Here is a 23,442-nt window from a genome sequence, read left to right as displayed (position 1 = left end):
CACTATTGCCCTAGCACAGTATGCCACTGCCTCCCATTACCCAACCCATAGGCCCGTTTGATCAAGGTTCTTGTTGTAGTAGGAGATAACCTTCTTCATTGTGCATTACACCACCAATTTTGGTGTAATTTTCAAGTTTACTATACTTATCTTGTTCTGAGCCTGGCGAGATTTGAGAGATGGAAGGGTTATAGAGCCATAGAGATGTACAGGACAGAAACAGACCTTTCAGTGCAACTCGTCCATGCCAACCAGATATCATAAATTCATCTAGTCCCATTTGCCAGTAGTTGGCCCATCCCCCTCCAAATCCTTCCTATTCATGTACCCAACAGATGTCTTTTAAATGTTGTAATTGTTGTGAGGCTGGAGTGAATTGCAGTGAAAGGGAGGATGTGACACTGAGATTAGCATCCAAATAGCACTATGGTGTACTTACAACACATGCAATGCACATTTTGAAAAGGCATTTTGCCACAACTATAAAGTTAAATAAAAATGGACAAGAAATACTGGTCTGAGTAGCAAAGATGGATTTCTGTTTTTTTGGAGAAGTAGCAGAGCTCGGATTTTTCTCCTTGGAGCGGAGTAAGTTAAGCTGTAATTTAGTGGAGGTGTAGATTTGTTTCCAGAGTATTTCATTTGCAGAGAGAAATTAATAATATTGTCACAATATTTGGCATCCACAGAACACAGCTTTCAAATAACTGACAAATATTGCAGAGTGAAAACGGTGAAGATGACGTGAATCTGGAACAGTCTGAACGTCAGCTGGATGCAGATTTAGCAGTTAAACTCAAAAGATATTCAAGGAAAGATTTGCAGGCTTACGGCAAAGCTCAGAAGAGATGCATTAGATTTGCAGCGACTGTCGAGCACAGTCTCAATGGGCTGAACGGCCAGCAGTCCCCTGTGTTCTGTGATGCTGGCCCATTCACTGTGAATAATGAAGCTCACCCCACAGCAGAGGGAGGGCGGATCCCGCCGCTCACCTCGCAATGGGACCCGGCTGATTGACGGCAACTGACCGACAATTAGGGAGTGTGGAGGCGGGGCTAGCGAGACACTTGAACACGACTGGTCCTCTAACCAATAGGAATGAACGAGGGGCGGGGCAAGCACAACTACACGTGACCGTGTGCAGCTGGCGCATGAGTGAGTGGGAGATTCAATCGAGAAAGCGGAAGGTGTAGCGGACGACGGGAGAAAAATGGACTCAGTCTGGACTGGCAGCCTTTCGAAACACTCAGTTTAGGCCCTTCGATCAGAATTACAATCTGTTGGTCCCGCGTTTGCAGCAAACGGGAAAATATCTGCGGGCCTCAGGCGGTCAAAGACCCTGGCTTACTGCGGCCATTTTTATTGGGGGCAAGGTGCAGTAGTGCGCATGTGCATTCTTCCTCCAGTGTGGGGGCGGGGCGAAGCGAAACGTCAACAAAGCAAATTGAAAGCAAGAGAAATGTTTGTCTTTAGATCTTTAATCCGGGACTGACAGTGATATTTCTTTTGTGAATTCGTTTTACAGGATATCGATTGAGAATAGTTTGCAGACCGGGATCTCAAAACAAGTTCTGACAGACAGCAGGATATGAATATCGTTGGCACTTAACTGTGGAAATAACAAGGTTTGTCTCTGCAATCTGTGGAAAAATAATTCTGATATGTTTGGAAATTGAAAAGGAGCAACATGTTCAAATTTGTGGTCAGATCACCCCAGGTTATGTGTTCAGTTCTAGGTCCTACAGCTGAAAGAGGAGATTCTGGCCTCACGGAGGCACCGATTTGCACAAATAACACCTCAACTTTTAAAAGAACTATCATGCTTCATCCCAATCACCCACCACGATTTTAACCTATAATTATCAGCAAACATCCCTTTCAAATTCCACATAGACTCGAATTCCAACATACTTTCAGGTGTAGTGCTCCAGACCCTGACAACTCTATGTTGGTCCCGAACCTGCTGGAAATCACGTTGAATCTGCAGTGTTAGTAAGGGCTGAATTGAAAGAAGAGATGCTGTTCTCTGAGCTCCATTCGAACAGTCCAGAAGTTTGAGAACAAATTATAATGACAGGGCTGCGCTATGAGTGCTGCCTGACTCAGTGAGAGTGCGTTGGAGTTGAGTGCTTTGAAAACAGTGTCAGGTGAGGCAGGGAGAAGTTGAAGCTGAAAGGTCGAGTGTGGTGCTCAGTCTCAGTTCAGAAATGACAAGGTCCTCATGCACACAGCCAACTGGTAAATGGCTGTTTTCTTATTGTTTTAAAGTGTAACATATCAGCTTTTGTAAAGGTAGGGGTTTTGATTAGAACAGAACTGTTTGAAATAAAGGAAGATCCATAGCTGAATTAAATTCTCTTAATGAGAATAACTAGCTTAATTCAGAAAGAAGTCATGATAGGACACTTCAGACCCCTGATGTGCACCTCAATGTGAGAATTAAGGAAGTTTTCAATGACCTGGATGGCTACATGTGCAGAAACTGTGTACCTGCAGCTTCTGGCTACCTGCTTTTCTGAGCTGGAGCTGTGGGTGGGCTCAATATCAGCACCTGTCCTGCAGAGAATGTCATGGACAATAACTACAATGAGTTAGTCCCTTTGCAGGTGAGAATTACACAGAAAAGGAATGTGTGACCAGACAAAGTAAAATGAAGTGCAGAAGTCCCCAGCAGTCATCTCCCTCTCTAACAGATATACCACTTTGGGTACTGTTGTGTTGATTGGGGGTGGCCTCAAATAAAATCAGCAACAGTGAAATTCATGGCATCACAGGTAGTTCTGCTGCCCAGAAGGGGAGGAAAATGAATCCCGTCAAAACAACCCTGCATCTCAATGACAAGACGTGTAGAAAGGCACTACTGTGACCATAGACATGAATCCAGGATGGTATGTTACCTCCCTGGTGCCATGATCAGGGCTATCCTGAAGCTGCTGTAGGACATTCTGGAGCTGGAGGGTGAACAGGCAGTGGTCATGGAACACACAGATACCAACAACACAGGTAAACAAAGGGATGAGGACCTGGAAACTAAATATCAGAAGAGAAAAGATTTATTAAAATGCAGGACTTCAAATGTAATAACGTCAGAATTACTCCCAGTGCCATGTGCTAGTGAGAGCGGGAATAAGAGGATAGATCAGATGAATGAGTGGCTGGAGAAATGGTGTACCATAAAAGATTTAGATTTTTGAGGCATTGGGACTGTGTCTGGGTAAGGTGGGACCTGTGCAAGCCTAGACAAGCTCCAACAAATGTCCTCTTGGGGGCTTTTGCTAGTTCAGTTGGTGAGGTTTGAAAACTAGTATGGCAGTGAGATGGGAAACAAAGTACAGGCCTAGATTGGTCAGATTCAGATCAGGAATTGGCAGGTAGAACGTTAGTGATGCAGTCAGCAGCTCAGAAAGACAAAGAGTCAAGATTTAAAGGAGGATTGAGTCTCTCTTCATACATCAATCCTGACACCCCAGGAATCAGTCTGGTTAACCCTCTTTACACTATCACAATGGCCAAGGCATCTGTCCAGGAACAGGAGAACAAAAGTGCACATGGTACTCCAGGTGTGTGCTCACCGTAGCCCTTACAGAAGGATATCCCTACACCATACTCTATTCCTATCACTGTGAAGGCCAATGTTTAATTTCAATGATCCAATGCTTGCCACTCCTGTCTGCTTACTAAAAAAAGTAAGTCTCAGAGAAACAGGGATCAAAATGGGGTCCGAGACTCTGATATAAAATTGTAGAACACAATGTACCCATTGTATCCATGCTGGTCATCAAACACCTATCACTCAAGTCCTATTTTCTGACTTTTAACGTGTAACCTATATGGTGGTGTTTTGTGTGATCATCTAAAGGTTTCTTCTTGTTGCAATGGTTCCTGCATCTGTTAGCATTTCAGGTGATGCAAGACCTGCTGAGTATCTCCAGCATCTTGTTTTTATTTTAGATTTCCATAATTTTGCTTCTGCACCTTTCCTTAGTCCTTCAGAGGGTTAGAAAGATATGGGAAGAAAAGAGGTACAGGACTGATTTGCAAATCTATAAAATGCATCCCACCCCTGCCAACTCTCATGCCTCTGTAGTGTTAATGATAATCCAGCAGTTTCCTCTGCTTCAACTTCACAAATGACAAGATTACTTCCGTGCAGTTTCACAACCTATGTGTGTTCTTCTTGTTTCTCTGTCTCTAACTTTTGTTTTCTGTTTGAAAGGTTGATTGAAGAAAAAAAAACACATCCAAATCCAACAGTCACTCTGTTCATGATAATTTCAAGATTTTGAACATTGAAGGAAAAAGCACCATTCACACTGGGGAGAAACACAAATCATCTGTGTGTGGAAGAGTCAGTGAAAATTCATCTGAAATGCCCCAACGCCAGCGTAGTCACACTGGGGAGAGACTTTGGAAATGTGGGGATTGTGGGAAGGGATTTCTTTACCAATCCCAGCTGAAAACTCACCAACGCAGTCACACTGGGGAGAAGCCATATACCTGCTCTGATTGTGGGAAGGGATTCTCTCGGTCATCCAAACTGCTGATACACCAGCGAGTTCACACTGGGGAAAGACCATTCACCTGCTCTGATTGTGGGAAAAAATTCACTCAGTCATCCGAACTGCTCAGACACCAGCGAATTCACACTGGGGAGAAACCATTCACCTGTTTTGAGTGTGGGAAGGGATTCTCTCAGTCATCCAACCTACTGATACATCAGCGAGTTCACACTGGGGAGAGACCATTCTCGTGTTCTGAGTGTGGGAAAGCATTCACTCAGGCAACTCATCTGCTGACCCACCAGCGAATTCACACTGGGCAGAGGCCATTTGCCTGTTCTGAGTGTGGGAAAGGATTCACTTGCTCATCTCATCTATTGATACACCGGCGAACTCACACTGGGGAGAAACCATTCACCTGTTTTGTGTGTGGGAAGGCATTCCCACAGTCATCCAACCTACTGACACACCAGCGAATTCACACTAGAGAGAGACCATTCACCTGTTCTGAGTGTGGGAAAGCATTCACTCAAGCAATTCACTTGCTGACACATCAGCAGGTTCATACTGGGAAGAAACCATCCACCTGTTCAGAGTGCGGGAAGGGATTCACTCAATCATCCAGCCTGCTGAGACACCAGCAAATTCACAAATAACCAACTGAAGGATTTTGCTTTCACTCACATCAAGGAATGAACTGTGGTCTTTGGATCATTTATACTGATGTTGTTCATTCCTGCTCAATAAAAGCTTGTAAAATGGAGATAATTTTCTTTACATTTGTAACAGTTACTCTGTAACTGGAGGGTAGGTTTTGGAAAGTATCTTATCATTACTGTACATCAACATATACACACTGGGTAAAGACTATGGTTTGTGAAAAGAGATTCTTGGTTCATTAGGCCTGGTTAATCATCAATGAGTTCCCAAGAATCTCTCTCTGAATTGTTTCTTGATTCCACTGTTACCTATATTCAAATCATGCTTTCTGGGTCTGTTTCTGATGATGTTTCTAAACACCACATGTCTGGTTACTTATTTGGGTGACAAATTATATAGATCAGCTTTTTGTTAAACCTATTGTGTCTTTATCGTATCTGTAAAGCACAAGTTTATTTTGAGCTCTCTGGCTCCCATGTCTCCTCTGTCCTCACTTCCAACAAGTGCAAGGAACTCTTGGAGTTTATTTGTCGCACAGAATGGGGCAATCAGAGTGAGGGACAGCCCGTAATGCTGGAAATTCAGTGCAGCATACTGTGCACAGGGGAAAAAGTTATTTCTTTTTCACACAAGCACCAAAAGAAAGGATGATGCTGGAAATCAGAAAGATAAACAGCAATTGATGGAAACACTCAGCAGGGTCTGAGGAGGAAGGGTCATTGGACCTGAAACATGTACTCTTGATTTCTCTCCATGACATGGAGGCCAGTATTGGACCGGGATGGACAAGGTCAGAAATCAGATGACACCACATTATAATCCACTCCCTCCACCACCGTCACTCAGTAGCAGCAGTGTGTACCATCTACAAGATGCATGGCAGAAATTCACCAAAGATCCCCAGACAGCACCTTCCAAACCCACGACCATTTCCACCTGGAAGGACAAAGGCAGCAGATATATGGGAACTCCCCACCACTTTCAATTCCCCATCCAAACTAGAAAATATACTGCTGTTCCTTCACTGGATCAAAATCCTAGAATTCCCTCCCTAATAGCTTAACCCACAGCAGGTGGACTGCAGCAGTTCAACAAGGCAGTTCACCACCATCTTCTCAAGGGCAACTGGGAATGGGCAATAAAATGCTGGCCACTTAGGGACGCCTACATCCCACAACTGAATAAAGGGGAAAAAAAGGTTTATTTGCAATCGTAAGCTTTTGTCCTGCTACCCCATGGTCAAGTGAAGTGACAAAGGAGCAGCGCTGTGAAAGTTTGTGATTTCAAATAAACCTGTTGGACTATAACCTGGTGGTGTGCGTTTTCCGGCCCTGATTACTCTCCACAGAAACCAAAACAGAAATTGCTGGAAAAGCTCAGCAGGTCTAGTAACATCTAGGAAGAGAAATCAGAGTTAACGTTTCGGATCCAATGACCCTTCGTCTGAGACACCTGCTGAGCTTTTCCAACAGTTTCTCATCAGCACGCCTCTGGGAGAGGACACATCCAGAGCAAGGGAAAGCCTGTATGTTTTCCCGTTTGCTGGAAACGCGGGGCTTTCTAAATCGGGTCGAGCAGCCGACACCGGGTGTTTATAAAACCTCCCAGTCCACACTGATACCCCTACGCTCCCAGTCTCTGCTGGATCACTGGATTAATGGTGCTGGAAGAGCACAGCAGTTCAGGCAGCATCCAAAGTGCATCAGGATGAAGGGCTTTTGCCCGAAACGTCGATTTCGCTGCACTTTGGATAACTGCCTGAACTGCAGTGCTCTTCCAGCACCACTAATCCAGAATCTGGTTTCCAGCATCTGCAGTCATTATTTTTACCTCTGCTGGATCACTACGGGCATATGTCGTACCACTAGCCCCGTCCCTCATTCATTCCCATTGGTTGGAGGACCCTTGCACTGCCAGCCCCGCCCACTCTCCTCTTATTGGCCAACGGGCTGCCGTCAATCAGCCAGGTCCGATTGTGAGATGAGTGGCGGGATCCTCCCCTTTTCTGCCCTGGGGTTCATCATTTGCAGCGAATGAGGCAGTATTCTCTCACTGAAGAAACGCTGCAAATCCATCCCAAATTCCCAGCCATTTGCTCACAGCATTCCTAATCAGTGTCTCTTTCCCGAGGGTCCGTCTCCATTCGTCAGCCTTTCTTTTCCCTCCCCTCATTCATTCATCAGCATCTATTCCACCATTTCCGAACTGCTTTTAGTTCCGATGAATGATCACCAGACCAGGGACCTTATCTCTGTTTTTATATCACAGATGTTGTCAGACCTGCAAAGTTTCACCAGTATTTTCTTTGTTACAGATTTCCAGCATCCGTAGTTATAGAGTCAGAGAGATGTACAGAAAGGAAAACAGACCCTTCAGCCAAACTCGTCCATGTCGACCAGAAATCCTAAACTAATCTAGTCCCATTTGTGAGCATTTGGCCCATATCCCTCAAAACCCTCCTATTCATATATCCATTCAGATGTGTTTTAAATGTTGTCATTGTACTGGACTTCATTATTTCTTCTGGCAACTCATTCCATACACGCACCACCCTCTACATGAAAAAGTTGCCCTTTATGTCCCTTTTAAATCTTTCCCCTCTTACCTTAAACCCTTTAGTTTTGGACTACCCTACAGTGGGGAAATGACCTTGTTTATTTACTCTATCCAAGCCCCTCATAGTTTTATAAACATCAGCATTCCAGGTTCCAGGGAAAGTAGCCCCACCCAATTTAACCTGTCCATAAAGCTCAAACTTTCCAACTCTGGCAACATCCTTGTAAATCTTTTCTAAACTCTTTCAAGTTTCAACATCTTTCTTGTAGCAGGGAGACAGAATTGCATGCAATGTTCCAAAAGTGGCCAAACCAATGTCCTGCACAGACTTCCCAATTCCTATGCTCAATGCACTGACCAATAACAGCAAGCATACGGAACACCTTCTTCACTATCCTATCTACCTGCCACTCCACTTTCAAGGAACCTATGAAGCTGCACTCCAAGGTCTTTTTGTTCAACAACATGTTGCAGGACCTTACCATTAAGTCTTTACAAAGTGCAGAATCTGACATTTATCTGAATTAAACTTCATCTGCCCCTCCTCAGGACAATGGCCTATCTGATCCTGCTATACTCTGAGGTAACCTTCTTCGCTGTCCACTACACCACCTAGTTTGGTGTCATTTGCAAATTTACAAAACGTACATAATTTATATAAATGACAAAAAGCAGTGGACCCAGCACTGATCCTTTAAACTGAAACTGTCTCTCGTCAGTGTGAACTTGCTGATGTGTCACCTGGTTTGATGAATTAATAAATCTCTTCGCACACTCAGTGCAGACAGACATAGAACATTATAGCGCAGTACAGGCCCTTCAGCCCTCAATGTTGCATCAACCTGTGAAGCAGTCTGAAGCCCATCTATCCTACACGATTCCATTTTCATTCATATGTTTATCAATAACCATTTAAATGCCCTTAAAGTCGGCGAGTTTACTATTGCTTCAGGCAGTGAGTTCCACGCCTCTACTGCTGAGTAAAGAAACTACCTCTGACATCTGTCCTGTATCTATCACCCCTCAATTTAAAGCTATGTCCCCACATGCTAGCTATCACCATCTGAGAAAAAAGGGTCTCACTGTCCATCCCATCTAACCCTCTGATTATCTTATATGTCTCAATTACATCACCTCTCAATCTTCTTCTCTCTAACAAAAACAATCTCACGTCGCTCAGCCTTTCTTCATAAGACCTTCCCTCCATACCAGGCAACATCCTAGTAAACTTCCTCTGACCCCTTTCCAAAGCTCCCAAATCCTTCGTATAATGTGGTGATCAGAACTGTACGCAATATTCCAACTGCGGCCGCACCAGAGTTTTGTACAGCTGCAGCGTGACCTCTGAAACTCGATCCTTCCAACAATAGCAGCTAACACACCATATACATTCTTAACAACCCTATCAACCTTTTTGGCAACTTTCAGCGATCTATGTATATGGACATTGAGATCTATCTGCTCATCTGCACTACCAAGAATCTTGCCATTATTCCAGTACTCTTTATTCCTGTTGCTCCTTCCAAAATTAATCACATCACACTTTGCCACATTAAACTCCATTTGCCACCTCTCAGCTGAGCTCTGCAGCTTATATATGTCCCTCTGGAACCTGCAACATCCTTCAGCACGATCTACAACTTCACTAACCTTAGCGCCATCTGCAAATTTCAAACCCATCCTTCTACGTCCCCATCTAGGTCATTTATAAAAATGACCAACAGCAGTGACCCCAAAACAGATCCTTGTGGTACACCACTAGTAACTAAATTCCAGGATGAACATTTCCTATCAACAACCACCCTCTGTCTTCTTTCAGCTAGCCACATTCTAATCCAAATCAATAAATCACCCTCAATCCCATGCCTCTATATTTTCTGCAATACCCCACCGTGGAGAACCTTATCAAATGCCTCACTGAAATCTGCACACACAACGACCACTTTACCCTCATTCACCTCTTAGGTCACCATCTCAAAGAACTGAATAAGATTCATAAGACATGACCTACCATATTGACTATCCCTAACCAACTTATTCCTCTCTAGATTATTATACATTCTATCTCTTCTAACCTTTTCCTACACTTTACCCACAATCGAAGTAAGGCTCACTGGTCTATAGTTACCAGGGTTGCCTCTACTCCCCTTCTGGAACAAGGGGACATTTGCTGTCCTCCAGTCTTCTGGCACTATTCCTGTAGACAATGTCAACATAAAGATCAAAGCCAAGGGTTCTGCAATCTCCTCTTGGCTTCCCAGAGAATCTTAGGATAATCCCATGGAACTGATTGAGACAGTACAAAGGGAGTCAGACAGAAACCACAAAATTAAAAATGGAGGTTATGAGAACTGGCCGAAGCTCATAATTTGCAGAATAGCAGTTCACAGAAATGCAGTGAAAACAATTTCTGACCATTAAAGATTCTGTAGGAAGGTAAAATTGGTAAATCAGCAACACAGTCAGGGGATAGGCAGTGGTGCAAACCTAATTTAGACACAATTAGTAGAGGTAACATTAAAACATAGAACTGAGCTAAAATACACCCATTGTGAGGGCCAAAGAAAGTTATACAAAGGCAGAGGGGAGATCTGGGAGGGCAAACATAAAAGAGAGCAATGGATGGACATGGATTCAGATCCAGTGTAAAGGAGTCACACGAGCCCCAGGCCATGCAAACTCTCACCCATAACAGAACACAGCACTAAACACTTGAACGTGGTCCTGAATAATCAAAAATGCTGAGCTCTGGAACAAATTCACTGCTTTCAATATTGCTGGAGCCTGCAACTGGAACTATGTTAGAAGCACTGAAATCAGAAACTACAATTCAACACATTACTCTGTAGCCCATGGTATATTTTGTATGTATATTGTGGTGATGATGCCCCTTTGAAAATGTGTTGCTGGTTAAAGCACAGCAGGTTAGGCAGCATCCAAGGAACAGGAAATTCGACGTTTCGGGCATAAGCCCTTCATCAGGAATGAATGATGAAGGGCTTATGCCCGAAACGTCGAATTTCCTGTTCCTTGGATGCTGCCTAACCTGCTGTGCTTTAACCAGCAACACATTTTCAGCTGTGATCTCCAGCATCTGCAGACCTCATTTTTTACCCGATGATGCCCCTTTAACAAGATTATGTTGTGGTTGGCTTTTATTTCCAGAGAGGTCGTAGAAGACACAGACTCCGAAAAGTCTGGGGTTGAAGGGTTTTAAGGCTGGTGTGAGGGTAGATAACGGATACTACCTCAGGCCAAAGGCTTTCAAGTTTAAAAAAACACGTGTACAATGGAAGGGGAGCAGCCAGTTCTCTCAGCTCAGCTTTTCTCTGGTTTGGTTTGGTTTTGTTTGGTTTTTAAGAGCTGTGTGAAAAAAAGCTGCTGGACCCAAAGAGGCAGTTCCAGGCTGGTACTTTCTCTCTGACCTCTCTATTGTATGACCCTGTGTTTGATTTTATCTTTAGTCCCAAACAGGGTTTATGGGAATTCTTACAAGGATGTTGCCAGAGTTGAAAAGTTTGAGCTTTATGAACAGCATCATTAAACTGATATAATCTTTTGGGTATTCGGGTAGGTTGTTATTCAATATTCTATTCTCTTTTGTTTGTGTTTCATTTGGTAATCTTGGAAATAAATTCTGTTTTGTTGAAAACTAAGTGGGTTGGCCAGCTGGAATATGTGCGTTACACCTGCTTAAAACAACGAGCAAAGTTAGGGTCTGGGCTACTTTCTTGAAATGTTTTGAGGGGGTCTGGCCTGGTTCATAACAATATGTATACATGCATATGCTGACCAGTCTGCTATGTGGGACCTTGTCAAATGTGATTGTGATAGGATTAGGGTTAGAGTTAACAAAATCCATTTAAACAATATCCTCACATCAATCCTCCTTGCCAATTCCTAAAAGAATTCAATCAAATTTGTTAAGCTTGACTTAACAACGCAATGCTGACTATCCCTGACTAGGGATATGGGGAGAGTGCGGGTAAGTGGCGTTGAAATGCCCATCAGCCATGATTGAATAGCGGAGTGGACTCAATGGGCCAAATGGCCTTACTTCCACTCCTATTTCTTATGGTCTAATGCATTTTTAAGTGACAGGTTATCTGATTTCTCAGGATTAGTTCTTATAATTGCCCACCATCAAGGCAAGATTGACTGGCCTATAGTTGTTTGGCATTTCCTTGGTCCTCTTTTTAAATAATGAAACCACATTTAGATTTCTCCAGCCCTCCCACACCTCACATGTGTCTAGAGTTGTAGAGCGGTATTGTTTGGAAACAGATGCTTTTGTTCAACTTCTGGCCAACCAGATATCCTAAATTAATCTAGTCCCATTTGCCAGCATTTGACCCATATACTTCTAAGCCCTTCCCATTCATATCACCATCTAGATGTCTTTTAAATGTTGTTACTCTACCAGATTCCACCACTTCCTCTGGCAGTTCATTCTATATACGCAACAACCACTGTGTGAAAACGTTGCCCCTCAGGTCCCTTTTAAATCTTTCCCCACCCACTTTAATCCTGCGCTATCAAGGTTTGGATTCTGCCACCCTGGGGAAAAGACCATGGCTATTCACCTAATTTATGCCCTTCATGATTTTATAAACTTCTATAAGGTTACCCTTCAACCTCTAACACTCCAGGGAAAATAGCTCCAGCCTATTCAGCCTCTCACTTTAACTCAAACTTTCCAACCCTGGCAACATCCTTGTGATTTATACACTTCCAATGATTCCAGCACTTTGAACACCTCCTCTTTCATAATGATTATTTTGTCTTCTATTTCACACTACTCCTCTTGGATTGCTATATCCACATCATCCTTTTTTTGCTGTGAGCCCTGCAGTGGTAGTATCTAAACCAAACAGTGCCATCAGATTCTGTGTTACTCTGCAAGAGGGGAATGAAGCAGGAATGAGGAAACATCACCCATTTCCCATTGTGGACAAATCTTTACGGAGTTCTGTTATGGAACAGGCCAGCCTGCCTCAAAATATTTTAAGAAGGTAACCTAGACCCTAACTTTTTCATATGTTAAAGGTAAATGTGAAGTGAGTGTTCCAGATGTGATGCATCTGGTCCAACCACTCAGCTTTATGCAAAATGCAAATTCATTTAACCACTACAGTTAAAATATGACCAAAAGCAAGCAGGATTTAGAATAACTTAAATGTTGGAAAACTTAACTGAATACTCAATAAGTAACTTAACTGATTAACTGTTCCAATATAGTAACATCCTACAAACACACGAGTTGGCAAAAAGGTAAACTCAAACATCGATTCTTATAGTTGGGAGGGAGCACCATCCAGAGAGATTTCGGAGAAATTCAATTAGAAATTATTTATTGAAGCTTGCAACCCTTCTGGTACTGACACAAATTGTGACTGCTACAGGTGAAAAAAGTAGAAAAACCTGAACTGGCAGAACTGGCCAGGCCCTTTCTATTTTTAAAAAAAATCTTAAAGGCTTAAAGTGGATAATTTGAGGATGGATTCTGGGTAATCCAAGATGGAGGGTGGGAAAAATTTGTAGCTATAAGAGCTGCTACTTTTTTTGAGGTATTTTAGGTGTTGGAGGTGATTTCCTCGAATTGCAGGAGCAGCAGTTACTGTTTTATATGCTGTTGCAGTGTTTTGGAACTTTGGGGAAAATAAAATCAAAACAACAGCAGTTTTAAAAGAGCAGGCAAAGGAAGCACATGATGTGTGTGTGTGTGTGTGTGTGTGTGTGTGAGTGACAGAGAGAGAAAGAGGGAGGGGAACCTGCACAGTTACCGCCTTTGCTGTTTGAATTGTGAAGAAGCAGAAATGGCCTTTGCAGTGATATGTACGTCTTGTCGGATGTGGGAGTTTAAAGAGAGTTTAAGGGTTACTGCAGATTATATCTGCCATAAATGCCATTGGATGCGAATCTTATCAGATCAAGTGGATCGGTTGGAGAGACAGATAGAAGCGATGAGGAATTTGCAACAGCAACAGTATATGATGGATGGCAGTTATAGGAAGGGGGGAAAAGTCTCAGATGCAGTCACATAGATGGGTTAACTCCAGGAAGGGTAAGAGAGGTCGGCACCTAGGGCAGGAGTCTTTTGTGGATATACCCATTTCAAACAGGTATGCTTTTTTGGAAAATGTAGGGGGTGATGGATTCTCAGGGGAACGTAGCACAAACAACCAAGTTTCTGGTATTGAGACTGGCTCTAATGCAACGAGGGGTATGTCGGCTTCCAACAGATCAATTGTGTTAGGGGATTCTGTAGTCAGAGGTACAGACAGACGTTTCTGTGGCCAGCAGAGAAAAAGCAGAATGGTGTGTTGTTTCCCTGTTGCCATGATCAAGGATGTCTCAGAGAGGGTGCAGAATGTTCTCACAGGGGAGAGGGGCCAGCAGGAGGTCATTGTCCACATTGGAATCAATGACATAGGAAGGGAAAAGGTTGAGATTCTGAAGGGAGATTACAGAGAGTTAGGCAGAAATTTCAAAAGGAGATCCTCTGGATTACTCCCAGTGCTACAAGCTAGTGAGGGCAGGAATAGGAGGATAGAGCAGATGAATGCGTGGCTGAGGAGCTAGTGTATGGGAGAAGGATTCACATTTTTGGATCATTAGAATCTCTTTTGGGGTAGAAGTGACCTGTACAAGAAGGATGGATTGCACCTAAATTGGAAGTGGACTAATATACTGGCAGGGAAATTTGCTAGAACTGCTTGGGAGGATTTACACTGCTAAGGTGGGGAGGTGGAACCCAGGGAGATAGTGAGGAAAGAGATCGATCAGAGACAGGTACAGCTGAGAACAGAAGTGAGTCAAACAGTCACGGCAGGCAGGGACAAGGTAGGACTAATAAATTAAACTGCATTTATTTCAATCCAAGGGGCCTAACAGGGAAGGCAGATGAACTCATGGCATGGTTAGGAACATGGGACTGGGATATCATCGCAATTACAGAAACATGGCTCAGGGATGGGCAGGACTGGCAGCTTAAATGTTCCAGGATACAAATGTTTCAGGAAGGACAGAAAGGAAGGCAAGAGAGGATGGGGAGTAGCATTTTTGATAAGGGATAGCATTACAGCTGTGCTGAGGGAGGATATTCCCGGAAATACATACAGGGAAGTTATTTGGGTGGAACTGAGAAATAAAAAAGGGATGATCACCTTACTGGGATTGTATTATAGACCCCCCAATAGTCAGAGGAAATTGAGAAACAAACTTGTAAGGAGATCTCAGCTATCTGTACAAATAATAGGATAGTGATGGTAGGGGATTTTAACTTTCCAAACATCGACTGGGACTGCCATGGTGTTAAAGGTTTAGATGGAAAGGAATTTCTTAAGTGTGTACAAGACAATTTTCTGATTCAGTATGTGGATGTACCTACTAGAGAAAGTGCAAAACTGGACCTACTCTTGGGAAATAAGGCAGGGCAGATGACTGAGGTGTCAGTGGGGAAGCACTTTGGGGCCAGTGACCATAATTCTATTAGTTTTTAAATCGTGATGGAAAAGGATAGACCAGATCTAAAAGGTGAAGTTCTAAATTGGAGAAAGGCCAATTTTGACAGTATTAGGCAAGAACTTTCGAAAGCTGATTGGAAGCAGATGTTCTCAGATAAAGGGACAGCTGGAAAATGGAAAGCCTTCAGAAATGAGATAACAAGAATCCAGAGAGAGTATATTCCTGTCAGGGTGAAAGGGAGGGCTGGTAGGTACAGGGAATGCTGGATGACTAACGAAATTGAGCGTTTGGTTAAGAAAAAGAAGGAAGCATATGTCAGTGAATCCTTAGAAGACTATAAAGGAAGTAGGAGTATACTTAAGAGGTAAATCAGGAGGGCAAAATGGGGACATGAGATAGCTTTGGCAAATAGAATTAAGGAGAATCCAAAGGGTTTTTACAAATATATAAGGGAGAAAAGAGTAACTAGGGAGAGAATAGGGCCCCTCAAAGATCAGCAAGGAGGCCTTTGTGTGGAGCCACAGAAAATGGGGGAAGATACTAAATGAATATTTTGCGTCACTATTTACTGTGGAAAAGAAAATGGAAGATATAGTCTTTAGGGAAATAGATGGTGACATCTTGCAAAATGTCCAGATTACAGAGGAGGAAGTGCTGAATGTCTTGAAATGGTTAAAGGTGGATAAATCCCCAGGACCTGATCGGGTGTATCCGAGAACTCTGTGGGAAGCTAGAGAAGTGATTGTTGGGCCTCTTGCTGAGATATTTGTATCATCGATAATCACAGGTGAGGTGCCGGAAGACTGGAGGTTGGCAAACGTGGTGCCAGTGTTTAAGAAGGGCGGTAAAGACAAGCCAGGAAACTATAGACTGGTGAGCCTGACCTCAGTGGTGGGCAAGTTGTTGGAGGGAATCCTGAGGGACAAGATGTACATGTATTTGGAAAGGCAAGGACTAAATCGGGATAGTCAACATGGCTTTGTGCGTGGGAAATCATGTCTTACAAACTTGATTGAATTTTTTGAAGAAGTAACAAAGAAGATTGATGAGGGCAGAGCAGTAGATGTATCTATATGGACTTCAGTAAGGCATTCAACGAGGTTCCCCATGGGAGACTGCTTCGCAAGGTTAGATCTCATGGAATACAGGGAGAACTAGCCTTTTGGACACAGAACTGGCTCAAAGCTAGAAGACAGAGGGTGGTGGTGGAGGGTTGTTTTTCAGACTGGAGGCCAGTGGTCAGTGGCCAGTGGAGTGCCACAAGGATCAGTGCTGGGTCCTCTACTTTTTGTCATTTACATAAATGATTTGGATGCAAGCATAAGAGATACAGTTAGTAAGTTTGCAGATGACACCAAAATTGGAGGTGTAGTGGACAGTGAAGAGGGTTACCTCAGATTACAACAGGGTCTGGACCAGATGGGCCAATGGGCTGAGAAGCGGCAGATGGAGTTTAATTCAGATAAATGCAAGGTGCTGCATTTGGGGAAAGCAAATCTTAGCAGGACGTATACACTTAATGGTAAGGTCCTAGGGAGTGTTGCTGAACAAAGAGACCTTGGAGAGCAGGTTCATAGCTCCTTGAAAGTGGAGTCGCAGGTAGATAGGATAGTGAAGAAGGCATTTGGTATGCTTTCCTTTATTGGTCAGAGTATTGAGTACAGGAGTTGGGAGGTCATGTTCTGGCTGTACAGGACATTGGTTAGGTTATTGTTGGAATATTGCATGTAATTCTGGTCTCCTTCCTATCGGAAAGCTGTTGTGAAACTTGAAAGGGTTCAGAAAAGATTTACAAGGATGTTGCCAGGGTTGGAGGATCTGAGCTCCAGGGAGAGGCTGAACAGGCTGGGGCTGTTTTCCCTGGAGCAACAGAGGCTGAGGGATGACCTGATAGGGGTTTACAAAATTACGAGGGACATAGATAGGATAAATAGACAAAGTCTTTTCCCTGGGGTCGGGGAGTCCAGAACTAGAGGGCATAGGCTTAGGGTGAGTGGGGAAAGCTATTGCGTGGGTTTCCTCCGGTTTCCTCCCACAGTCCAAAATGTGCAGGTTCGGTGAATTGGCCATGCTAAATTACCCATAGTGTTAGATGAAGAGATAAGTGTACGGGAATGGGTTGTGCTTCGGCAGGTCGGTGTGGACTTGTTGAAGGGCCACACTGTAAGTAGATTATTTCATTTACAGTGTGGAAACAGGCCCTTCGGCCCAACAAGTCCACACTGACCCACCGAAGCACAACCCACCCAGACCCATTCCCCTCATTCATCCCTTCACCTAACACTACGGGCAATTTAGCCTGACCAATTCACCTAATCTGCACATCTTTGTGACTGTGGGAGGAAACCGGAGTACCCAGAGGAAACCCATGCAGACACGGGGAGAATGTGCAAACTCCACACAATCAGTCACCTGAGGCGGGAATTGAACCCGGGTCTCTGGCGCTGTGAGGCAGCAGTGCTAACCACTGTGCCATCATGCCGCCCACAAGTAATCTAATCTTATCTAAAAGAGATCTAAGGGGCAACTTTTTCACACAGAGGATGGTACCTGTATGAAATGAGCTGCCAGAGGAAGTAGTGCAACATTTAAGAGGCATTTGGATCGGTATATGAATAGGAAGGGTTGGGAGGGATATGGGCCGGGTGCTGGCAGGTGGGACTAGATTGGGTTGGGATATCTGGTCGGCATGGACAGGATGGACCAAAGGGTCTGTTTCCATGCTTACATCTCTATGACTCTATGACTAACTTCACATTGATATTGCATTTGTCACTCACTCAAATTATCTGAATCATTCTGAAGCCTCTTTGTGCCCTGCTCACTCACAATCCCCCTAGTTCTGTGTCAGCAAACTTGGAAATATTCCAACATAACACAATATCTTCAAAAAGAAACTTCTCTAGATTTGTCAAACATGATTTTACCCATCCTAAGTCAAAAGACTGCAGCTCCAGGAGAAGATCCTTTGACTTGCCTCCTCCCCTTCGCACTGGACAGTCAAAGATCACAGACAGGGTCCTTGGCAGCACTTTCTCCAGAGCATGATCCAAGCAGCACTTCCCATATTCCATGAATAAATATGCATATATAAAAAAAACTAAGGCCCCATGGTTTTCCTCTCTATTTCCTTATGCTCTATATCTTTCCCCACAGACAGAACAGGCAAATCTCAATCCTCCCCAGACAAGGCCGGATCATAGTCACCTTCTGTTTCATCAAGTAACTCCTTCTCAACTTGGTCCCATTCTTCTTTCTAAAGAAAATTCACAGACATATATGTAGTAAATTGCATACAGTCCTGGTCACCACACTACCAGATGCCTGTGGCTGCTTTGGAGAGTGTACAGAAAAGACTGACCAAGGATGTGGCCTGGTATGGGGGCTTCCAATTATGAAAAAAGGTTGGATAGATTGAAACGTGTGTGGTTGAGGAGCAACTTGATAGACCTTTATATGTGAATGGCATGGACAGAGTGGAACATATGAAGTTTCTTTCCCCCCCCCACAGTGGAGAGCTCAATTATTAGGGGACACAGGTTCAAGATGTGAGGGGGCAAATTCATAGAATCCCTACAGCACTGAAACAGGCCATTCAGCCCAACAAGTCCATACCGACCCTCCGAAGAGTAACCCACCCAGACCCATTCCCCTACTCTATTACTCCACATGCAAGGAAACCCACACAGACATGGGGAGAATATGCAAACTTCACACAGACAGTCGCCCAGGGCTGGAATTGAACCCAGGTCTCTGGTGTTGTGAGGCAGCAGTGCTAACCACTGAGCCACTATGCGTAAAAGAGACATGTGAGGCAAGCTTTTCATACAAAGGGTGGTGAGTGGGCCTGGCACATGCCTGGGAATGGGTTTGGGTGGGATCCTCTTTGGAGGATCGTATTGTGCTGAAGAGCCTGTTTCCACACTGTAAGAATCCTATGATTCTATAAACACTGGCTCCTCCACATCATGTCATTTTTTAGAGCATCAGCCACTGGATATAGGGGTTGGGAACACCTCACTGAGCAGCTTCTCGCTCTGGCATGAGCCAGCAGCCAGTTGCCCTGGAAACCTTGACTACCAAGAGGGAGAGGGGGTGCAATAGGTGGGGAGGCAGTGCTCCCATGACGCACGCTGAGCCTGAAGTCTGGAACTTGAGGATGTCATCGACGAGCTCAGCGAATGCTTTTGTCTGCTTCAGGCAAGTTCCAACCCCACTGTCAATGCCACAATGTGGAACATAATCCACCTTAGGTCACAGTGAACCTTCCTCCTCCCTGCAACACCTGGGAGGAAGGAGGAACATTGTTCATGTGCAGCAACTGAAGAGAGGGGAAGGAAATCCACAGAAGGAGCATACATCAGAAATGTTTGTTCTGTTATGCCTCTTAAACGTATTGCTATTATTTGCTGTGTAGCTTCACACATTTATTTACCTGTCTAAAAGGGTGGCCTTTTTCCTCATTATAGGATTTCTATCAGAGATTGTCAGGATTTAAGGGACAGTAAATTAGAAGTAATGCACTGCATAAAAAACAGGAACATGATACCCTTATATGTGCATATACACAGAGGGTGGAGACAGCATGAAGATTTTCAGGTCTATGTGACCTGGACAGCAAGCACTGCGCAGTTAAAGTGAAAGAATTCTGCGTGCTGGAAATCAGAAACAAAAAGAGAAAAGCTCAGCATGTCTGGCAGCATCTGTGGACAGAAATCAGACTTAATATTTTGGATCTAACACCCTTCCTCGGAATGGAGTACTGATCAACAAGAATTTGCCTTCTGCAGAATGATTATGAGAAGGAAGGCATTGTGGAAAAATGACCTCCAGCATTCGGAACTAATCAAAGATTAAACAAGGGGATTCATCAAGAACAGTCAGCATGCAATGTTTTTTTTTAAAAAAGGGGAGTTCACATTTGACCAACTTCATTCTATTTTTTTTAAGAAGGTAGCCAGTTGTTTCAACGAAAGCAATACTTTTAATATAGTCACCTTGGACATTAGCAAGGCTTTCGATAAGATCCTGCATGGGAGACTGAAAGGAAAGATATGAGCCCATGGGATCCATTGAAGTTTGGCAAATTGGATCCACAACTGGACGTCTGTGTCCAGGGAGCCCATAGTGGCCAGTGTTGAGCCCTCGCTGTTTATGGTTTATATAAATGATTTAGACTTGCATGTGGGACAGTTGCTCAGTTAGTTTGCAGATAATATAAAAATAATGGATGATAAATAGTGAAGAGGATATCCTTAACTTGCAGGATATAAACAGGCTGGTGAGATGGATTGATCAGTTGAATTTGACCTGGACCGGTGAGAAGCAACATATTTAGACAGGATGACTGGTCAATGCATTTGGCTATTAGCCAAAAGATTAGTGGTTGATAGACCAGACATGGAAGGAAGGAGAAAGTGAGGTCTGCAAATGCTGGAGATCAGAGCTGAAAATGTGTTGCTGGAAAAGCGCAGCAGGTCAGGTAGCATCCAAGGAACAGGAGATTCGACGTTTCGGGCATAAGCCCTTCTTCAGGAATGCCTCAGACAGGGAAGGAAGCCTACTTCTTTTTCCAATCAACATACTCCATGATGAAGTCCTGCATTGTCAATGGGGACTTTTGCTGCAAAACATTTTGCCCGTAAGTTGCTCACTTCACATTTATCCTCTGAGTGTTCAAACAGACAGCTTCTAATGTTTCAAAATTAGTTCTGTCCCCTACAATTACTTCCAATAGTTTCCCCACCCACTGAGATGAGACTGACTGACTTGCACTTTCTTGGCTTATCCCTTGCTCCCTTCTTGAATAAAAGTTCCATTATGGCTGTCCTTCAGTCCTCTGGCACCTTTCCTGTGGTCAGAGGGGAATTGAAAATTTTTGAAAACGCCCCTGTTATTTTGTCCCAACAACATTGGATACATTTCACCTGACCCTGGAGGTTTATCAACATTTAAGCCTGCCAGATGACTCAAAATCTATTCTCTCTCTACCAAAATTTCTTTAAGGATCACAGCAGTAATCTGTGTGTGGAACCAGAGGATGTAGGCCTGGTTCTAAATGAATAATTTATGTCAATATTCACTAATGAGACAGAAATCAAGGAGCAGTACGTGATTGAATTTAATAGGCCTTACTCTTTCATCTGTTATCTTTAAACAAGTCATGTAACTGTAAAATAACTGAACATTTTACTTTATTCTACCTGGCCGTACCAATCCATGTTCCCCTTAAAGCTCTCATTTCCCCATTTAAATTCTCACTTGCACATTTACCTGAAATTATATGCTCCCTGCACACTGTGGCCAAATCATATCTAGTATTATTAATTTAGAACCTTGATTCAAAGCCCATCCTCGTCCTTTTCCAGAATAATCCTGAATCCTTTTAAGAGTTCTGATAATTGTCTGCAAAATCATTCTCCAGATACTTCAACCACTCGTCCATCTTTGTTACCTAAAATTAATTTCAAAGACCTCCCCCCCCCACCCTCTCCCTACCCCTCTCCCTCCCTCCCCCTCCCCCCCCCCCCCCGTTTGGCTTTCTACATACTGGCTTCAAAAGTTGCCCAGGATCTATTTTAAAAGTACCTATAGACCTCACACTATGATGACCACAGTTAACGTTGGAGAAATTGAAATCCCCTATCATGACCCTATGACTTTTACACTTCCCTGAAATTTGCCTCCTTACCAGCTCTACTTGTTTTACCCATATGGGTTTATTTAAAGAGTTTTTTAAGATGTCCTTATTGTTGTAATAAATTCCCTAAACATAATTGTGAGACCACCTCTTCTTTTGCCTCCTTCATGGTCTCACATGAAGACCCTGTATCCTAGAGTACTGACCTTCCAATCCTGCCTCTGTCTCAACTATGTCTCAACAACACAAATAGCATTACACCCCATTTTTAATTTTTACTCTCAACTCATCTGCCTTGTTTGTCAAACGCTTGGCATGAAAATCAATGCCTTTTTAACCATATCAAATTCCCTTGTACCTGAACTGGTCTGTGATGTCAATGCTTTCCTGACTGACTTATTGATTCTTCTTTCCTTTTTACCCTTTTGGTCATTCTCTCTGGATCCCATCCCCTTGTTAAGTTAAGCTGCACACACCCCAACAGCGCTTATAACTAAATTTCCAGCATTTCAGACTACATGTCACTCTGGATGTGCTTTCTCCCAACTGTTCATGTGAAGGGTACCAATTATCTTATCTCTCACGCACTCAGAAAATAAGATAAAGACTTGATGCAACTTAGTTTTAAGAAAAAGCTGATTTGTATTATTTTTAATTGCAAGTAGGTAACTGAACCTGTGGTGTTTACAAACACCATCAGAAATAGGGCCAGAAGGTATGGTTTGGATTTGGATAACAATAGTATCAAAATCAACGCTGACTGTTACCACAGAAGTCATTTTTTTTAATCAATGGTGATGAATCACAAAATCATTTTACAAATAGTATGCAGATGGCCAGTCTTTACCCAGTATAAATTTGCTGATGCACAGCAACATTTTCATCATTTCCAATACAACCCTACATACACACCATTGTAGTAATGTCTTATCCTCAATATCAGCCCCTTTAATAGAGCAGAGTTCAATAACACCAATCCCTTCCCACAATCCCCACATTTTCATTGCCTCCCTCTGGTGTGACTGCACTGGTGTTTGGACATTTCAGAGGAATCTCCACAGACTTCCACACATAGACGACATGAGTTTCTTGCCAGTGTGAGCAGTACTTTTCCCTTCAATGTTCAAAATCCTGAGATAATTAGATTATAAGCAGAGTAACTGTCAGATCTGGATGTGGTTTCATTTGAAGTTTCTACTTTCAAATCAACTTTTCAAACACGTAATAAATTTATGAGGAGAAGTTAGGAAAAAACACAGGTTGTGAAAATGACAGCAATTAATCTTTTCAGTCATGGAGATGACACTGTGGGAAACTGCTGGATTACCATTAAAATCAAACTAGTTCACTCATCTCCTTCACGGAAGGGAATCAGTCAATGTTTGCACAAAACTACAGAATGAGGTAGAGGTGGGAATGGCAGGCACAAAGCAGAGGCATTTCACAGATCTACAACTCAATCCTGTTTCTGTTGTCTCCCATACCTTTCAATCCCTCAAAAGGGTTAAGAACAAGTGCAGATAGACAGGAAGGTGAAGCGGCATTTGGAATACTTACCTTTATTGGTCAATGTGTTCAGTATAGGAGGTCGGAGGTCATGTTGTTACTGTATTGGTAAGG

At 43.3% G+C, this 23,442-nt stretch overlaps 1 protein-coding gene across 2 annotated transcripts; it reads left to right on the top strand.

Annotated features, from left to right (window-relative positions):
- Nucleotides 1-1,144: 1,144 nt before the first annotated feature.
- On the top strand, nt 1,145-5,251 carry LOC132836297 (zinc finger protein 239-like). Of its 2 annotated transcripts, XM_060855701.1 has the most exons (3): nt 1,145-1,373; nt 1,526-1,625; nt 4,217-5,251. In XM_060855701.1, exon 3 carries the CDS (start codon nt 4,370-4,372, stop codon nt 5,153-5,155), a length of 786 nt encoding a protein of 261 aa, XP_060711684.1. In that variant the 5' UTR covers nt 1,145-1,373; nt 1,526-1,625; nt 4,217-4,369; the 3' UTR covers nt 5,156-5,251. The 2 variants fall into 2 exon arrangements, with proteins under 2 accessions (XP_060711684.1, XP_060711683.1); XM_060855700.1 differs by lacking the exon at nt 1,145-1,373 and having other exon boundaries at nt 1,423-1,625.
- The last annotated feature ends 18,191 nt before the right edge of the window (nt 5,252-23,442 follow it).

The sequence above is a fragment of the Hemiscyllium ocellatum genome, chromosome 46 (genome assembly GCF_020745735.1).
Source record: "Hemiscyllium ocellatum isolate sHemOce1 chromosome 46, sHemOce1.pat.X.cur, whole genome shotgun sequence".
NCBI lineage: Eukaryota > Metazoa > Chordata > Chondrichthyes > Orectolobiformes > Hemiscylliidae > Hemiscyllium > Hemiscyllium ocellatum.
The sequence above is the reverse complement of the archived record's forward strand: the minus strand, read 5'-3'. Positions and strand labels throughout refer to the sequence as shown.